At 39.9% G+C, this 18,731-nt stretch overlaps 1 protein-coding gene across 2 annotated transcripts; it reads right to left on the reverse strand.

Moving 5' to 3' along the window:
* On the reverse strand, positions 8,214-17,919 carry LOC109851038 (nucleolin 1). Of its 2 annotated transcripts, none has more exons than XM_020421149.1 (18): positions 17,820-17,919; positions 17,566-17,608; positions 17,413-17,458; positions 17,164-17,312; positions 16,020-16,121; positions 15,389-15,535; positions 13,844-13,972; positions 12,684-12,806; positions 12,515-12,598; positions 12,313-12,414; positions 11,081-11,134; positions 10,919-11,001; positions 10,705-10,822; positions 10,317-10,405; positions 10,031-10,112; positions 9,858-9,949; positions 9,265-9,569; positions 8,214-8,490 (listed from the first exon to the last, which is right to left on the reverse strand). In XM_020421149.1, exons 2-18 carry the CDS (start codon positions 17,596-17,598, stop codon positions 8,462-8,464), a joined length of 1,767 nt encoding a protein of 588 aa, XP_020276738.1. In that variant the 5' UTR covers positions 17,599-17,608; positions 17,820-17,919; the 3' UTR covers positions 8,214-8,461. The 2 variants fall into 2 exon arrangements, with proteins under 2 accessions (XP_020276738.1, XP_020276737.1); XM_020421148.1 differs by having other exon boundaries at positions 17,566-17,611; positions 17,820-17,897.

Below are 18,731 nucleotides of genomic sequence, written 5' to 3' on the forward strand. Positions count from 1 at the left end.
CTCTTATTTCTCGTCCTTTCGATCGTAAAAAGTATTTTGGATATTTTAGACTTTTTAAAAACGTTAGCTATTAACATCGTAATAAGTAATGTTCAGATAGTATTTAAAGCCAAAAGCTGTATATATATATATTAAAAGCGAAAAGGTTTATAGGGGCGGCAGCGAGCGGTGACGTTAACCGCGCCCTTGGCGCATATCAAAAGGCTCGTCGTCTCCGCCGTCTAATGAGTTGGTGGCTTAGAGCGCTTGAGGACCTTGAGGGTAGTATATAGTGTATATTTGTGTGTTCATGAAGAAAACACTAACGCCAGCCTCAAGTAATAGTAGTAGTTGTAACCATTGACGTCCCTAAAGAGCCTTCATATATACTTCACTCATCATCCCAAGGTTGTTTGGAGTACAAGGACTTAGATCCCCTCAACTATCAAAAAATTAGCAAAGATATCACTGCAACATCATAATCATTGATCTGTTTAGTCAGTAGTTTGATTCATTTCATATCTAATACTTACATCACCCTCATAAATTGTATTGTTTTCCTAATTTACACAAAAATGTAAATCGTGACGATCCACTAAACAAATCAATAGTCGTGATATTGTAGTCGTCTCTACACTACTTTTTCTTATAGTGGAGAGGATCCAAATCCAAGTAATTAAACTTAATCCCAAATGAAGTCAACTCATAATATAACTAGTTAGAATAATTTTAACTTAATTATAGGAGTTGTACTATTGTTTTACTAGAAGACACACAAAAAAAGTGGCGTCCCTGGAAACTCGTGAATTATCATTGTGACTCACGATGAAATATTACAATTTTGTGTTTTGTAGCATAACTCCTATAATTATTGTTAGAGTATAAAATTATAAACTGCCTATGAAATGACGCTCATTGCTCAACCTACGGAGTTTTAGGGCATAAAACTATTGTCCTCGACTCTCGCCGCAATTTAAAGTTCTAGCGTAATGTACGGGAGTTCTTTGAAAGTTACTCGTCACTATTTTTAATATCCTTTGGCGGCGGAAAAATGATAAGGGCACACCCCCAACCACAACTCTAACCACACCCCCTCTCTCATTTGCTACAGTACACCGGGCCACACATGAGTTTTAAAATTTTAAAATCTCATGTGGGGCCCGGTGTACTGTAGCAAATGAGAGAGGGGGTGTGGCTGGAGGTGTGTGCTTCATGTACTTCCAACTTAGCTTTAAAGATTTTATGAGGAGATTATTTTACATCGATGGGCTATCAAGAATAGGTGAGATTTGGATGTGTCGTGCGTCCTCGGGCAAGAATATAGGATTGTGCTTGAGACATTCTATATAGGTGTCGATGTTGAATTTGGAGAGAAATCAAAGTCAAGAAGAAGCGTACTACAATCTCTTGAAAAAGGAGATTTTTGGATGAGAGGCTGCTGAGTACTACCCGTACTGCCTCTCTCACCCTTACCACAAATAAATTGGATAATGGATGCAAATTCAATTTCCAAAAAAAAAACAGCGGCGAGAACACTACTTTTTATCACAATTGTTAGCCAGAGAGTGGAGGTCGTTTATCCAACGGTTCGCTTGGCTTATCGACGACCATAATATGCGTTAGAAAGAGACTATCACTCTCCTCATGACGACGATGCCACATAAAACCCCAAACCCCGCATTTAATTCATAAAGCAACTAAAATAACGTAATCTCTTCCCAAGTTATCCCTAATCGCCCTAACAATTTACACACCTCTCCACCTACAAATCCCCTATATAAGACTCACTATCGTCTCGTTCTTTATTCAAGCAAACCTACTGTTGGGAATTTGACGCCTAAATCCCTAATGCAACAGAAACGCAGAATAGAAAAAGTACACCAAGATTTACGAGGTTCGGCAACTACCTACGTCCTCGGGAGCCACACAGTCAATTTCTTATTAATCAAACAAGAAATTACAATTTAGGAGCAGATCTCAAAACTGAGATTTCTTAAATGAACACTGTAGCTACAATGTTAATAATCAAAGGGAATAAACCCTTTCAATTCTCACTTGAGAATAAAGAAAGTCACACATTAAAACCCCTCTTTGATTCTCTCTCTCTCTTCTTAAATCTCCCCTCAGAAATCACAATTCCAAGCGCTGGAGAAATAAATGAACGCTGCTGCGTTTTCTTTGTCCGCCGCCAAAGAAGAAAATCGAAGGGGGAAAAAACCAGCAAAACCCTAGGGCATCGGGTTGCTTTTATAGGCGAGATGGATGGGCTAGCGACAGCCTGTCGCCAGCGGCCCGCGGACGCGATGGTGGGAGCGTCGAGACGCGAGCGTCGAGCTTGGACGCGAGGGTCGGGATTTTCAGCCGCGAGGGTCCCGCTTAGACGCCAAGGTCGGAATCCCCAAACGCGAGGGTCGGGGCGCTAGCACGCGGAGCTCGAGCTTCACCTGAAGCTTTCGCCGTCGACTTCCACGCTCATCTGCGCGGTTCCTCAAGCTCGCCGGAGCTTCGTCGCCGACAGGAGGTTGGTATCCACCCTCTAAACTAACAATCTCCCACTTGGAGACCAAACCGACATCAACAAGCTATCTCATCAAGCTCCTCTCCTGTGTGGCTCCGCCCTCATCATCTATGCATGAAGACCAAATGAAGTTGCGCACAACTCCAGTTTCTGAACTGTCACCGTCTTGGTTAACATGTTTGCTGGATTCTTACTTCCTGGAATTTTTTCCAGTTTCAACACGTCATCTTCCAACAGGGATCTGATGAAGTGATACCGAAGCGCAATATGCTTCGTTCTAGAATGAAATGCTGAATTCTTCGCCAAGTGTATCGCACTCTGGCTATCACTGTGCAAAACATTCTTCTCCTATTTGAATCTCAGCTCTGTCAACAAACCCTGAAGCCATATCATCTCTTTACTGGCTTTCGTCACTGCAACATACTCAGCTTTTGTAGTGGATAGGGTAACGATCTTCTGTACCTGTGACATCCAACTAACAGCTGTAGTTCCGACGGTGAATACATAGTCGGTGGTGCTTCTTCGGTGATCAACTTTACCGCCGAAGTCTGCATCTACGTACCCTTGCACTTCCACCTCTCCCTTACCAAAGTACAAACACTTCTGTGTAGTGCCTCGTAGATATCTCAGAATCCACTTGACCGCTTCCCAATGAGCTTTTCCTGGATTCGACATAAACCGGCTGACCACTCCCACTGCATGGCCAATGTCTGGTCTCGTACAGACCATAGCGTACATCAAGCTTCCGATAGCTAAGGCGTAAGGTACCTGAACCATACTCTCTTTCTCTTCTTCTGACTGAGGAGACTGATCCTTCGATAGACGAAAATGGCTGGCCAAGGGTGTGCTCACAGGCTTGGCGTCGCCCATGTTGAATCTCTGCAAAACACGGTTGATGTACTCCGTCTGAGACAACCGCAAGAACCCTTTCTTCTTGTCTCTCGTGATTTGCATTCCAAGGATCTTTTTTGCTGGACCCAAGTCCTTCATGTCAAACTCCTTTGACAGCTGCTTCTTCAAACTCCTGATATCCTTCATATTTGCTCCTGCAACCAATATATCATCAACATACAGCAGTAGGATGATATAGCTGGACTGATATCTTTTGAAGTAGCAACAGTGGTCGGCGTTGCACTTCTGGAAACCTTCCTTATGCATAAAGCCATCAAACTTTCTGTACCACTGTCTTGGGCTTGTTTCAGGCCATACAAGCTCTTCTTGATTCTGCACACCAGGTTCTTCTTCTTTTCTTCTGAGAAACCTTCTGGCTGGTGCATGTATATCTCCTCTTCTAGATCTCCGTGAAGAAACGTCGTCTTCACGTCTAACTGCTCGAGATGAAGATCTTCAATTGCTACAATACTCATCACTGTCCTGATAGTATTTAGCTTCACCACGGGAGCGAAAATATCGGTGTAGTCAATTCCTTCCTTCTGTTGTAAACCTTTGACAACCAGTCGGGCTTTATATCTTCTGGAACCATCATGCTCCTCTTTCACCCGGTACACTCATTTGTTGTGGAGTGCCTTCTTACCCGTGGGCAACTCAGTTAGTTCCCACGTCTGGTTTGATATGAGAGACTTTATCTCATCTTTCATTGCAAGCTCCCACTTGCTCGCATCTCCACACGGACAAGCTTCATCAAAGCTTTCAGGCTCCCCACCATCTGTCAGCAACAGATAGTTCATATATCTCCTGTTGGGTACAGGAGGACGAGAAGATCTTCTTAACATCGGAGCTGGTGCGTCGGGCTCCTGCGCACCATCTTGTCCAACAGGCTCTTCTTGCTGAGGACCCTCTGCATTGGGTTCTTCCGAGAGGTTACTCGGGACATCATCTGCATCTACAAATATTGACTCGCTCTCTGAGTCATCTGTCTTGTGCATGTCCTTGTACATCACCTTCTCGTTGAATATCACATCTCTGCTACGGATCACTTTCTTGTTTTCGTTGTCCCAAATGCGGTAGCCGAACTCATCTTCACCATAGCCGATGAAAGTGCATTTCTTTGACTTGGGATCAAGCTTATTCCTGCCTTGATCACTAATATGCACGTAAGCTACACAACCGAAAACTTTAAGATGTGAGAGTTTTACCTCCTTTCCGCACCATACCTCCTCTGGTATTCTGTGCTCCAATGGAACCGATGGACCTCGGTTGATCAAGTAAGCTGCTGTGTTGACTGCTTCTGCCCAGAACTGCTTCGGTAGGCCTGACTGTACCCGAATGCTTCTGGCTCTCTCTGTCAACGTTCGATTCATCCGCTCAGCTACACCATTTTACTGAGGCGTAACGGGCACGGTTCTCTCTATTCTGATCTCGTGCTCATAGCAGAACTTCTTGAATCCGGTGTCTTCATATTTACCGTCATTGTCGGTCCTGAGCTTCTTTATTCTCAGACCAGTCTCATTCTCGACCATAGCTTTCCATCTCCTGAAAGCTTCAAATACTTCTGACTTATGCTTCAGAAAGTAGACCCACACTTTCCGAGAGTGATCATCGATAAAAGTCACGAAGTAGTGTTTTCCACCAATGGACGCGGTGGTTGTTGGTTCCCACACATCTGAGTGAACGAGCTCTAGCTTCTCTTTCCTGGGGGTTCTGCCACTTGTCTGAAAGCTGACTCTCCTCTGCTTTCCGAGTATGCATTCTTCACACATATCCATCTCCACTGACTGCAGTCCTGGGAGTTTTCCCTTCTCATATGACCGAGTCTCTGGTGCCACAGCTTTAAAACTTCATTGCATGCTGCAACTGAGATCAAACAACGTGCACCTGCTGTCATATATAGGGTACTAGTCTTTCTGCCTCGGGCAATCGTCATTGCGCCATTTGAGATCTTCCAATCATCTCCATGGAAGGTCGTGGTATATCCTTCGCCAGCGAACTGGCCTACGGATATTAAATTCTTTCTCAGATCGGGAATATGTCTGACATTCTTCAGCTCCCATACTGACCCGTTCAACTTAATTTTTACCACGTCTTTGCCCACAATAGCACATGGTTGATCATCACCAAGATATACGTATCCAAGATTTCCGGGAACATACTTCTTGAAGAATTCTTTCTGAGAGGTAGCATGGAACGACGCTCCTGAATCTAACACCCAAGATTCCTCCTTGCTCTCCAAAGAGCATATCAATGCGTCGTCTCCTCCTGAGGTGGAGGTGACATTCACCTCTGCCTTCGCCTCCTTCTCCTTCTGTGCACTCTTGCACTGATTCTTGTAATGCCCGGTCTTTCCACAATTCCAACACTCGATAGCCTTCGAGCTGTTGCTTGGATTCCTTGATTTGGACCTCCTGTCCTTTGATCTACCTCTGAAGTTTGATTTTCCTCGTCCGTTTCCTCTGGTTGAATTTCTACCTCTTGACTTTATATGTAATACTGAAGAGGTTGTAGCTTCACCCGACTCTCTCCGTCGGATCTCCTCACTGAGAACCAAATCACGAACATCGTCGAACTTCAACTTTTTCTTTCCCGATGAGCTACTCACTGTCGTGACTGTAGTGTTCCAACTCTCTGGTAGGGAAGACAAAAGTATCAACGCACGAACTTCCTCATCAAACTCAATCTCAACTGAACTCAATTGGGTTGTAACCGTATTAAGTTCATTGAGGTGTTGTGCTACTGACGCGCCTTCGGCCATTTTCAAATTGAATAACCACCGCATCAAATGAACTTTGTTCGCGGCTGATGGCTTCTCATACATGTTTGAGAGTGCTGCCATAAGACCCGCCGTTGTCTTCTCCTTCGCTATGTTGAACGCAACATTGCGAGTCAACGTTAATCTGATAACTCCGAGGGCTTGTCTATCTAGAAGGTTCCACTCATCTGCCTTCATAGAATCCGGCTTCTTCCCCAATAGTGGTTGATACAGATTTTTCTGATACAGATTTTTCTGATACAGATAATCCTCTATCTGTATTTTTCAGAATCCGAAATCTGTTCCATCAAATTTCTCAAGTCTCGTTTTTCCTTCATCTGCGGCCATGGCTCCCACTTGAATCTGACTTCCTCTAGATCGTTTCACGCTCTGATACCAGTTGTTGGAAATTTGACGCCTAAATCCCTAATGCAACAGAAACGCAGAATAGAAAAAGTACACCAAGATTTACGAGGTTCGGCAACTACCTACGTCCTCGGGAGCCACACAGTCAATTTCTTATTAATCAAACAAGAAATTACAATTTAGGAGCAGATCTTAAAACTGAGATTTCTCAAATGAACACTGTAGCTACAGTGTTAATAATCAAATGGAATAAACCCTTTCAATTCTCACTTGAGAATAAAGAAAGTCCCACAGTAAAACCCCTCTTTGATTCTCTCTCTCTCTTCTTAAATCTCCCCTCAGAAATCACAATTCCAAGCGCTGGAGAAATAAATGAACACTGCTGCGTTTTCTTTGTCCGCCGCCAAAGAAGAAAATCGAAGGGGGAAAAAAGCAGCAAAACCCTAGGGCATCAGGTTGCTTTTATAGGCGAGATGGATGGGCTGGCGACAGCCTGTCGCCAGCGGCCCGCGGACGCGATGGTGGGAGAGTCGAGACGCGAGCGTCGAGCTTGGACGCGAGGGTCGGGATTTTCAGCCGCGAAGGTCCCGCTTAGACGCCAAGGTCGGAATCCCCAAACGCGAGGGTCGGGGCGCTGGCACGCGGAGCTCGAGCTTCACCTGAAGCTTTCACCGTCGACTTCCACGCTCATCTGCGCGGTTCCTCAAGCTCGCCGGAGCTTCGTCGCCAACAGGAGGTTGGTATCCACCCTCTAAACTAACACCTACGAAACTCCGTTAACTAACTTCTCTTGCCAGTTCGATCTGTAGACCAATATGTCAAGACTCCATCTCGCTTCCTTCTTTTTCGAGGCGGCCAACCAGCGGTCGAGGAGGAGGAGGGCGCCCTTCGCTGGTCGTGAGATTCGGGAGGCGGAGCTCCAACTCTAGTCTCGACACGATTGCCGAGGACGAGGCAGCGGAGTCCGCAACAGCGGCGTCTATGACCTCAACTCCGTCAAGGTTTTTCCCGCCATCAGCAGAGAGCGTGTATAGAAGCGCTAGGCCTTGCTCGAACGTTTGAATTTTGTGTTAGTACAGAGATATCAGTTCCGGCTTTTTTTCTTGGACAATTTTGTAGTTTACATCATTGCAGGGAATATTGCTTAGAAGTCTAATTGATTAATAACGGGTTATTTATAGATTGAGACCACAAATTTTTCTGCATTTAGGGGGTGTTTGGCAAAATCGAAGGGTATAGAAAGCGTGAAAACCACCATTATTTACAAGTATGAAAATTATACCTAAATGAACGTGCAAATGAAATACGGTGCTGCTGCTTCAAAAAACAAAATCACTACTGAAGCTGGAAAAAAGTTGACTAGCAATATTACTCTCTTCATCTACGTAAAATCATACTATATTTTATAATGATTTTCAACGAAAAAAAGACCCTTAACTCTCCATAATAATATTTATTTTATTATGTTGGCGTGGTATGTATTTATTGACCGCTCCCCTCCCTCCTCGCAGCATGATTTCAGACACAAGGCGACCAATTAAATTCACAAGATTTGTTGTGAACTATAACAATGACCAAACGGAATAACGAGCGAGGACTTAGGTCAAGAGCATCGATGGGATTACGTGCTATGAGCAGATATAATGGGAAAAATATTAAGAAACCTGCCTATGACTCGAGGACTTGATTTAGGATAAGAATTACTTAATCAAAAAAGAATCACCAAGTTGCACAGGCTATATAATAGATTATTGTCGCACTACATACTCTTAAGCTCCAAGTAAACTGAAAACTAATGCTCAAGGATAAAATCTAGTATCATAACATGATACTAACAATCTAAAAAACAACAAAAATAGAAAAAGAGTAATTAAAAGCACAAAAATTTGCATCTGAGATGTGATAATACACTCAGCATTGCAACAGCCTCAAGCAAGCATCTAAAACACCCTCTAATCATCACCAAAAGTGGTCTTCTTGCCTGCAAAATGTTCAAAATCCCTATTAGAACCAACAGATCATTAAGAAAGTAGAAACTACTTAGAGATTTGCAGGCATATGCATTAAACGATTCGGAAAAAAGCGGAAAAAAGCGTCCACATAGGACACTCTAAAGAAACCACATAAGGCCCTCCAACGAATATTGACTTCTCCCCTCAAAATGTTCAACCCTTTTCGAACCAAATAATGATAAAGGAAAAAGGTGAAACTGATTAGAATTTGCAGGCATATGGCTTAAGCAATTGGGAAGACTCGTGATTATCAAAGAGGAAGGAGATGGTGACAACTAACATATCAAGTGCAATCGTATGTCTAGCATTGAACTCCGTGACTACTACTGCATAAGTCCTATCAATGTAGTTGCAAATGTATTGATAGGCAACTGTCATTTAACTAACAACCTACAGTGTTATGTGCATCAAGAATTGTAGCGTGAGCAGTCTCTCCTTCCTATGTGAACTTTGGAGAGGGTGACACGTGGCATACAAGTGCAGGCATTGCCAACGTAATCATGAGTCTACCAGTGAAGGCATATGTCTATTAGTGCAATCACTACTCATTTAGCCACTTTTGTACTTGGGACAATAGTCACCCACAAACATATAATACCATTATGTGAAACAAGAATTGTGATATATTAGTAGCCGTCCTCTCCTTCCCTTCCTTCACGAGGCCCTCTACAGTGATTTTTTCCCAATAATGTGACGCGGTGAATTATACTTCAAAAGTAATTTTCAAAAAGTAAAATACTAACCGGTGCTTGCAGCAGAGTAACTTTGTCTATTAGGTGTTCCGCGGCCACCCCTGCCACCACCTCCTCTACCCCGACCACCCCTACCACCTCCATCACGTCCACCACGACGTCCTCCAAATCTCCCACCACGACCACCGCTATCTCCTCTACCACCACTCCTACCACCGCTCCAGCCACCACCATCACGGCTTTCTCCCCTTGGCTTTGCCTCATCCACGGTCAAAGTGTAGCCTCCTAGGTCAGATCCATTGAGCTCCAAAGCTTGGGAGATGGCATCCTGATCCTTGAAATCAATGTATGCCATACTGCAGCGAAGGATTGAACAATTTTTTTTCGAATCAGAAACTACAGATGGTTAAAAAAATCTCTAATGGGTAAATTTCACACAAAACACACGGAGTTTGGCCCATTTTTAAAAAACCCCCAAAAATATGGAAACACCCCAAAAGGTTAGGGTTGACTGGCATCTCTAAGCATATTGGGGGTCATCTCATAGTGGGCCAAAACTTTTTGGGGGTTTTGTGAAATTTACCCATTTCTTTTAGTGAAGGTTAATCTTTTATCAGATTAAGTATTTTGAGTATTGTACTGACCCCTTGGGGGCACCAGTTTCAAAATCCGGAGGAATAGAAAGACGAGAAATCTGCCCACACGAACCAAAATGTTCCTGGAGAGCACTCCGAACCTGGAGTTTGAGAACATTATGAGATGAAGCAAAAGAAAATGAGATTAGAAAGTGAGCATTAAAAGGAAAGAGAAATTTTACCCCATCCTCTCCAAGGGATTTATCAAACCCTTTAACAAAAATGGTTTGGCTCTGACCTTGTCCACCCTTCTTGAAAGTACTCCTGATTACCCAGCAAAGCAGGTCAGCAGAAAAAACAGAATATAAGAATAGTATTTCATGAGCTTGATCATGGGTGAAGCTGATAGAGTTTAGGATAAAATTAGCTCAATTAAACATGCATTTATATGAGCTTAATACCAATATAACGTACTGATAAAGAAATGCATATAAGAAGCCTGTAAAATAAAGATCAATAAAGACATACCCACTCTGTGGAGTGTATGTGCCCCTCTCACGAGCCAAATCAAGCTTCACTGCACGCCCCAATAGGTCCTGACCATTCATTTTCAAAGCCTAAAAGAGAGAAGAGGTAAGAACAGGTAATATCAAAGCGTGACACAAAGCAAGAAGTAAAGGTACAAAAGAGAAAAGTGCAGCATGATTATATGTTTCTATAGATAACTGAAATAAAAGAAAGGCTAAAAAATAGTACAGGAAGATAGAAGTGCAGCACGATTAACTGTTTCTATAGATAACTGAAGTTAAATAGGTATGAAGTACAAAAGATAGAATTGTGGCTTGATCAAGTGTTTGTATAGAGTAAAAAGGGGGAAAAAAACATTTAACAAGAACAATTATTTAAAATATATCACCTTTTGGGCATCTGCTTCAGTCGCAAATTCAACATGTCCAAATCCCCTGAAGCTACCATCCTCAGATGTAGCCAATCTAACACTAACAACTTCTCCTGCTTGACCAAAGAACTCCTCGCTGAAGGACAGATGAGAGCATATATATGAAGCTTAAAGGCATATCACCAACTTATAAAGCAAAACATATGCGCATTTTGGATAAAATCAAACATACATATCACCACGTTCGGCGTTGAATGATAAGTTTCCAACAAACAATGTCTTCGATCCAGAAGCCTGGTTCTGAGGAGTTTTGGGCTACATTCCAGAAATATCAACTGTTAAACACACATCTTTAATTCTGAGATACCATATGCATAATTAATGACAATATTACCTCCTTTTTCTCAAAGCCAGATGATGGTGCATCTTTCATCTTTACATCGGAATCCTGCATGACCAATGAATTACAGTACGAGAAAAAGAAACAAAGATAGTTTGTGAAAATTGAGGTTAGCTAACGCTAGAATAGAATTATTGGAAATCACAAAACTTCAAGATATAAAACAGCATTAACACGTTACACGTTAACACCAACGGTGGAATAGAGGGTTATCAATTAAACTGAAGATGAGGTAATAAATGTACCAATGAGGCAATGTCTGATGTCTGATCAGGTTCAGTATATATACATAACAAAGACCACCAAGTCCAACCAATAAATTTCACGAACTCCAACTATGCTATTAAAAGAATGTACTTGAAAACATAAAATGAGAGTTTGGCAGTGAAATAGAAAACATAAAGGAGGAGTCCAAATTTAATGGAGTTTATCTAGTCTAGGAATAACAACAAGATAATTAAAGGAAAAAGAGGGAAAAGGGAAATTTAAGTCAAATATTGGCCTGACGAGTAAATCAAAAGATGTACTTATCTCAAACTATCATTTTAACTGTGGATAAAACAAAGCATTGAAGTTGAGGGGAAAAAGAAGTATTAGCTAGTGAAGTCCGAAAAAAAAAGAAGAGAAGGAATAGAAGAACGAGAAAGAAGAAAAAGTGTGCACAACAAGGGAAACAAAGATAATAAATAGGCAAAATTGAAAAGGAAGATTGGTTAACTACATTGACCTCAAATCAAATTTTAACATATAAATGGGAAAATAAAATCAGCTTACTTGTTCAACATAAACCATAAGCACTTGTCACACATAAATTCAATGCAGCGTGTCAAGCAGACATTTCCTAGTACTACCATTTTAAAATTCTAGGACAAACAAAGGGCACGTAGAAGTTTTCATTTGTGTCCATATTCAGAAGCTCTCCGGATGAACACTGCATCTTTCCAACCACTCACCTCCTCCTCTCTCTACAAATTTCATACAGAAAAAAATCCCCGCCAATCATAAAAAAGATTGATTCTAAGTTGATACACACAATAGAATGCTCTCAAAATACAATCAGATTATAGCCTAAGTAGTTAATAGAGATCCAATGTTTAAGTTATTCCTCTAGTTGGCAAAAATTTCTATAGGAAATGATTTTTACTTTATGTAGTTTGATATTATCAGGATTTATGGGTAAACAATAAATCTCATGTAATGAAGTAGATGTTGAATAACACCTCTACCTTTTTTGGCGTCTTTGCTGGCTTTTCATCTTCAGATTCCTCTGACGAATCCTCAGAATCTTCAGAGCCATCTTCTTCATCACTGCTGCTGTCCTTGTTCGACTTCACAACATTTCAAAGGTACAGGTGTTTAATGAACAAGCATTAGTATATCTTTAAGAAAACAAAAGTGTTCCATCTTCTAAATAAAATCTATATGTACCTGAACTTTCACCTTCTTCTTTTGTGGCTCTTCTTCACTCTCATCAGAACTCTCTTGTACCTTTGGCTTTGGAGTAGCCTTAGTCTGAATGTTGGGCAATGAAAAAGCAAGTAAGATAACCACAAACAACCCAGCATACGAAATGGTCAAAGAAAACGAGTAAGCTCACTGCTATATTCTTTTGTGCCTTTGGAGGTTCATCATCTGAGCTATCATCCTCATCTTCATCACTGCTGCTCTCTTTCTTGACAGCTTTTGCAACAGGCTTGCCCGCACCAGTGGAAGCAGGAGCCTAGAAGATAATACCAAGGACAATAAGTAGAAACTCAAAAACCTCAAGCTTCAAATGACTAACTAATTGTACAGGTATTTTCCTGAATTTACAATAGGGGTTTTTCCATATATATGCCCCTCAAATCTTCAATATTTGCTAAATTAACCCTCAAATTATTGGTATTTGCAAAACTACCCCTCAAAACTAGAAAATTGGGCCTTACCCCTCCAACTTAAGAATGTTGGTCTTTAAACAAGGAAATGCCGACTTTTCCTATGATTTCCAATAGATATGAGACAATTTTTGGTTTAAAAATTAAAACTAAAATTGTCAAAGTGAAAGGGATAGTAAAAATCAATGTGAGAGAAGTGGCGAGTAATTCTGCAAATATGGAAGAATAAATGAAACAACTCAATGAAACCAATTAACTCATCATGTTGAACATATTAACATGAATGCAACTTAGCAGGTATATGTCAGCCTAGAGAATCACAGATTACATGTCTACCTGATAGATGCTCATCATAAAAGTTGGAAAAAAAACCTTGTGAATCATTACTATATACCAGCCTCCTAGTTTCTCCACATATGTGCTCGTGTCCTCCTACTTCACTTTTTTTTTATTCTTGTTGCTGTGAATTTATGATATTTATCTATTTTGCAATAAATAAAACTTTAATCAAGACAAATGTGTTGGATTTGCCACTAATAAGCGACCAAAGAAAAAGTATGACGTTACTGGGTACGATTCCCATTCAAATTTGATTACAATGATGAAGTAGGTGGGACTATTGTGGTTTTTATCATGACTATACTATGGAAGGATGAGCCAATAATCATCCTTTAATGAGGATCCAAAAACATCTCAACATTGCTATGAATCAAAATGATCTCAACACGAATGTCCTTTACTTTTTGGACTTTAAAACAATTTTCATACTCTTAACAGATGGGAATCCTAAACTCTGAAACTGCATGATTTCCTTAGGATGACACAAAATCATGGTTTCCCAATAAAGACATCTTAAAGATTAGCAATACAATATGAGACTTGCCTTTTTCTTATCAGCGTCTGAATCAGATTCACTTTCTGAATTATCACTGGATTCGCTCTCACTCGATTCTTCTTTCTTTTTCAAACCGTTGGTTGCCTTTGCTGATGGTAAAGGTTTAGCAGCTCCAACCTGCATGATCATGGAGTATTAATGATCAAAACTACCTGGGTAACATAATATACAATTTTTGAACATTTTTTGCTACAAATAAACAGTTCCGCATTGCCTTGCTTAAATATATGAATCAAGAACAAACCAGAATATGGAAACCAGGCATCACTTATCCTCTTGGTTAACCACTTTCACTGCCTTGAAAAGAATACCCCTAAAACCCCAATTGCTTACAGTGACCAAATCTAGTATTGTACTTGGATCGGGTCTCTTACATAAATAATTGGGTTTGTAAAAAACTAGCATGTACCTAAAAGGTTATGATAGAGGTAAAGAAAACAGTGGAAAAGAGAGATGAAGACATGCCAAAAAAGTAGAGTTACCCAGTTATCCAATATTTCATTTGATTGCTTTTCATACCACATGTTTTTTCTCTTCTTTTTTTTGGCTCGCGAGGTGGGGTGAGGGGGGAGGGTTGCAATGAATTCAACTGTCCTGTACCGCACTAAAGGTGAAGCGCCATGAGTTGGGGTTCCAGCGCCAAATAATTCCAATCACGAAGTAAATCGATTTTCATTTAGAGACAACCAACCTTGACATAACTTATACTACAAAATATGAACTGGCAAGGAGTATTGTCGTTTCAATCAGCTACATACTGTGGATAGATGAACCAAAAACCACCGTTAATAATGAGTTTCCCAAAATATTCCAACATTGTCTTTTTCGGGGGGGAAAGACAGTTTTATGCAGTGCGGTGTCGGAATCAAAATGATCTTAAAAACAAGTTATTTAATTATCATAAGTAAAAACAGGGGCAAAACTATAACATCCACTCAAAGCCAATCATTTTAACCTTAAATGAGCTTCCCATAATTATTTCAACATTATTTTAAAATTGTGATGCATTATATGATCAAAACTATGTCCACAATAATGTGAATAATTTTGGGACTAAAAACAATTGTTATGTCAACAACATGCTTAATTATCTCAACAAAAAGGCACCTAATTATATGAAAAAGTCCAAGGACAGTCGACACTTGCTCAAAAACAAAGGGTGGCAGTTGGGTTTAGTTTTGCATTAGGGTTAAATTGGGGTAAAGTTTGGTTTATAGAACACGTGGCGACCAGAGGAAGCGAGTGACAGCGACGTGTGTAGCTAGAACTCCTCATGCTCAAAAGCTATCACTTAAACCATTAATTTTAAAATTGTGATGCATCGTATGATAAAATTGCTTCAACAAGAAGGCGCTTAAGAAGCAACAATTTCAGCTTTTACCCACCTCAAAACAAAAGGTCAAAACAAAATCATATCTACACATTGGAACTGAGTAATCTTTTTAGATGGAACACATAATCATGGTTTTCAAAATAAAGATATCAATATATTGTTCAACTTGTCAAAGTTTAAAATGTATGCATGACACTCACCTTTTTCTTGCCAGAGTCTGAATCAGATTCACTTTCTGAGCTATCACTTGATTCACTCTCGCTGGCTTCTTTCTTTTTTAAACCATTGTTTGGAACCACTTTTGAGGCAGTCACAGTGGCCTTTGCTTTTGGTACAGGTTTGGCAACCTACATGATCATTGAGCATTAGGTGACAAATATTATATAACATCAGATATAATATGCTAATAATCGCTTCTAACTTAAAAAGGTCAATGAAAAAATAAACTATAGCACCATCGAAGAAAAACATAAAACGGCAAACTTGCATCATCTTCTGAATCACTATCAGAATTCCACTTGATTCAAGTTTTTCCTTATATCTTGTTGTATAAGTAATTCTTGTTCTAAGAAATAGCTAAGGAAAGGGAAAGAAAAAGAGATAACTCATGGGAAACATCTAAAACAGAATACTGAGGATTACAAAGTGATGAATTCATCAACTTGACTTCCCAAATAAATAATGTAGGACTCTGATTCCTAATCAAAAACAACACTTCTCTATAAGCAAAAAAAGAAATATGCATCAACTTGGTTAAACAAATTATACTCCATTTTCACATTGAATAAAATACAAGAACTTCAAAGAACAAAGATCCCCTTTTCCTCTTACCTTGTCATCCTCAGAACTGTCACTCTCAGACTCAGAAGACTCGTCACTAGAGTCAGACTTCTTCAATGCTGCAGCAGGTACCTTCTTGGAAACCGCTGGTTTCTGTATGCCAGTAGAAACTGAAGATTAAAACCCTTAAAAGTGTATACACTTGACAGACTCCAGTAACCACATTCTAAAAAGCAAAAAATTTAACATCATACAAAACGCGAACTATCAGTGCCAATAAGGACTGAAGTTTCAAAGGCCTCACAAGTCTGGAGCCATAGAGAAAAAAAATATACAGTACATAAACCTACTACCATTGTTTTCATTGTCATTGTATCTCTTAATCCGACCTTCTTTTTAAACATTGTGCTTTCTTTTTCGAACTGATCTTTCGCACAAATAAAAGAAACCAATATCTCTCTATAAAACGGGGACGTTGTGATTCTGGGGAGTCTCAAGAGAACCAAATCTTTCTTCTTCAGTATCACTCTGGACATAGCTCTCACTTGATATGGACTTCCTTGGAGAGGTTTCTTTGTAGTGACAGCATCGTACAAGTACCAAATAAGGTGGCATGAAATGAAAACCAAGAATACTATAGTCGAGATCATATGAGAGGTGGACCTTAACTTATTACAACTTATTAAGTTGATTTATTTAGTTTAAAAAGTACTAAATTGTCAATCATTAACTTAATCAAAGCAAAATAACCATCTTGATCAACTGCCTGCAGCAACATTTTCTATTATCACAACCACTGAAACGCCTCATCCCACTACCTTACCCTGATTCTTTCCACTCACATTCTATCATCCTCGAGTCCAGTGAATCCTCTCTCTTCTCTCTTCTCTCTCTCTCTTCCTCCCATCCAACCTTGTACGAGAGCTATGAAAAAGATGAGTCGAACGTCTATGAAATTCATCTCGACTCAAACTTTGGCTTACACTAGGATTACTTAAACTTCAACACATGAAACTTTTTGAAATAACAAATAGAAAAGTAGAGGCAATAGATTTTTCTTATGTTGCAATTTGAAATTTACCTAACATATAAGAAAATGAACCACAAAAGACATTCGCTGAACTAAAACTTCAACCAATTTCCAGCCATGTTTACCCAGTGAGGCAACAATATGTAAACTAATGCAATTAGCTACCTCATCCTCAGACGAAGAATCTTCTTCTTCTGAAGAACTGGACTCTTCTTTCTTTGGTGGAGGGACCTTCTTCTTAACCTCTACTTCCTTCTTCTGCTTCTTGGCGCTCGCCAATTTCTCCAAAGCGTCCCCTGCATCCCTCTTAGCCCCTGTTACAATAAAGAAATCATCTTTTTATAAGTAAAAAATTAAATAAACAGTTATCACTAATACCAACTAACCATAAGCAACTAAGGAACAAAATCATACCCTTTTTAGATGCCTTCACATCTGTGACAGGAGTAGCCACAGCAACCTACAAAATTTGCAACAAATCCAAAATCATTAACAAAATCCAAAAATATGAAGAAAAAGCCAACAAATTGAACATAAATATTAAGATATTATACATATTATCACTACCTTAGTATCAGATTTCTTGCTGGACTTGCCCATGTTGAAAAAGCTGCTGCAATAATGAGATTTAAGTATCAAAGGACAGAAAAAAGACAAAACCAAAACAATCTTCGCCAAAAACTAAACTTTTCACATTCCATTGACGAGCAAGTGGTTATGCTTCGATTAAATCATCACAAATACATGAAACTTGTTACAGAAAAGAATCTATTCAGCAACCTAGCTAGGGTTTCATAGCAAGGAAATACGATGCGATTTACCTTTGCAAATGAGAGAGAGGCGAAGTGGAGACGCTAGAACCCTAGAAAAATTAGGGTTTTAGAACGATTTTTCGAAGCGACGGGCTTTATAGGTAATGAGAACCGAAGGGTATTTTGGTCAGTTCGGACGGGGGAGCGGCGTCCTCGTGATGACTTTCGACCTAGTTTGTAGTTGGGCCGGGCTTCACTTAATATGCAACTTTGGGCGGCTGGGTCCAGAATGCTTTCAAGGTGGGCCATGGCGGCAGATATTTGCGCGAGTGGGGTTATTTCAAGATAAGTCCCTCACATTTTATAATGTTGAGTTTTGTCCCTTAAATCATTGAAATTGCTTTTAGGCCATCTGAATCATATAAGATGTTTGAAGTTGGTTCATGTTTGCAAAGGTTTAAGGAAATGAGATTAAGGATAAGAGTTAACTTAGTAAGAATATATGTTAACCTGTAGGGTTAAAGTTAAACAATTAAGTAAGATTTTTTTTATCATTTTTAGTGTTTTGTGCTAAAAAGAATTAGGTTCAATTGCTAAAAGACCCCCTGTAAGTATAACCCCAATTCGAAGAGACACTTGTTTTATTTATTGTGAATAGGCCCCATGTAGTTCTACTCGTTGTGTGGCCTAAGTTTGAATGCACCGCCTTTGTCAACTTTTTCGACTCTTTTAAAAGTAATAAAAATCGCAATTAGGTGTTTATCATCACCAATAGAACTGCATGGTGCCTATCAGCCTATTCAAACATTTTTTAATGATGTAAGGGTTAAAAAATTCGCTCGGGGTGTCTATACACAGCAAATAGAATTACATAGGGTCTATTTGCAATTAGGTAAAAAAATAGGGGTCTAGTTATAATTAATCCTAAAGATTATGTGTGCTCTCTTTATAAATAGAAAAGTTATCCCTTAAACCACCTAA

This window comes from Asparagus officinalis, chromosome 7 (genome assembly GCF_001876935.1).
Source record: "Asparagus officinalis chromosome 7, Aspof.V1, whole genome shotgun sequence".
Lineage (NCBI taxonomy): Eukaryota > Viridiplantae > Streptophyta > Magnoliopsida > Asparagales > Asparagaceae > Asparagus > Asparagus officinalis.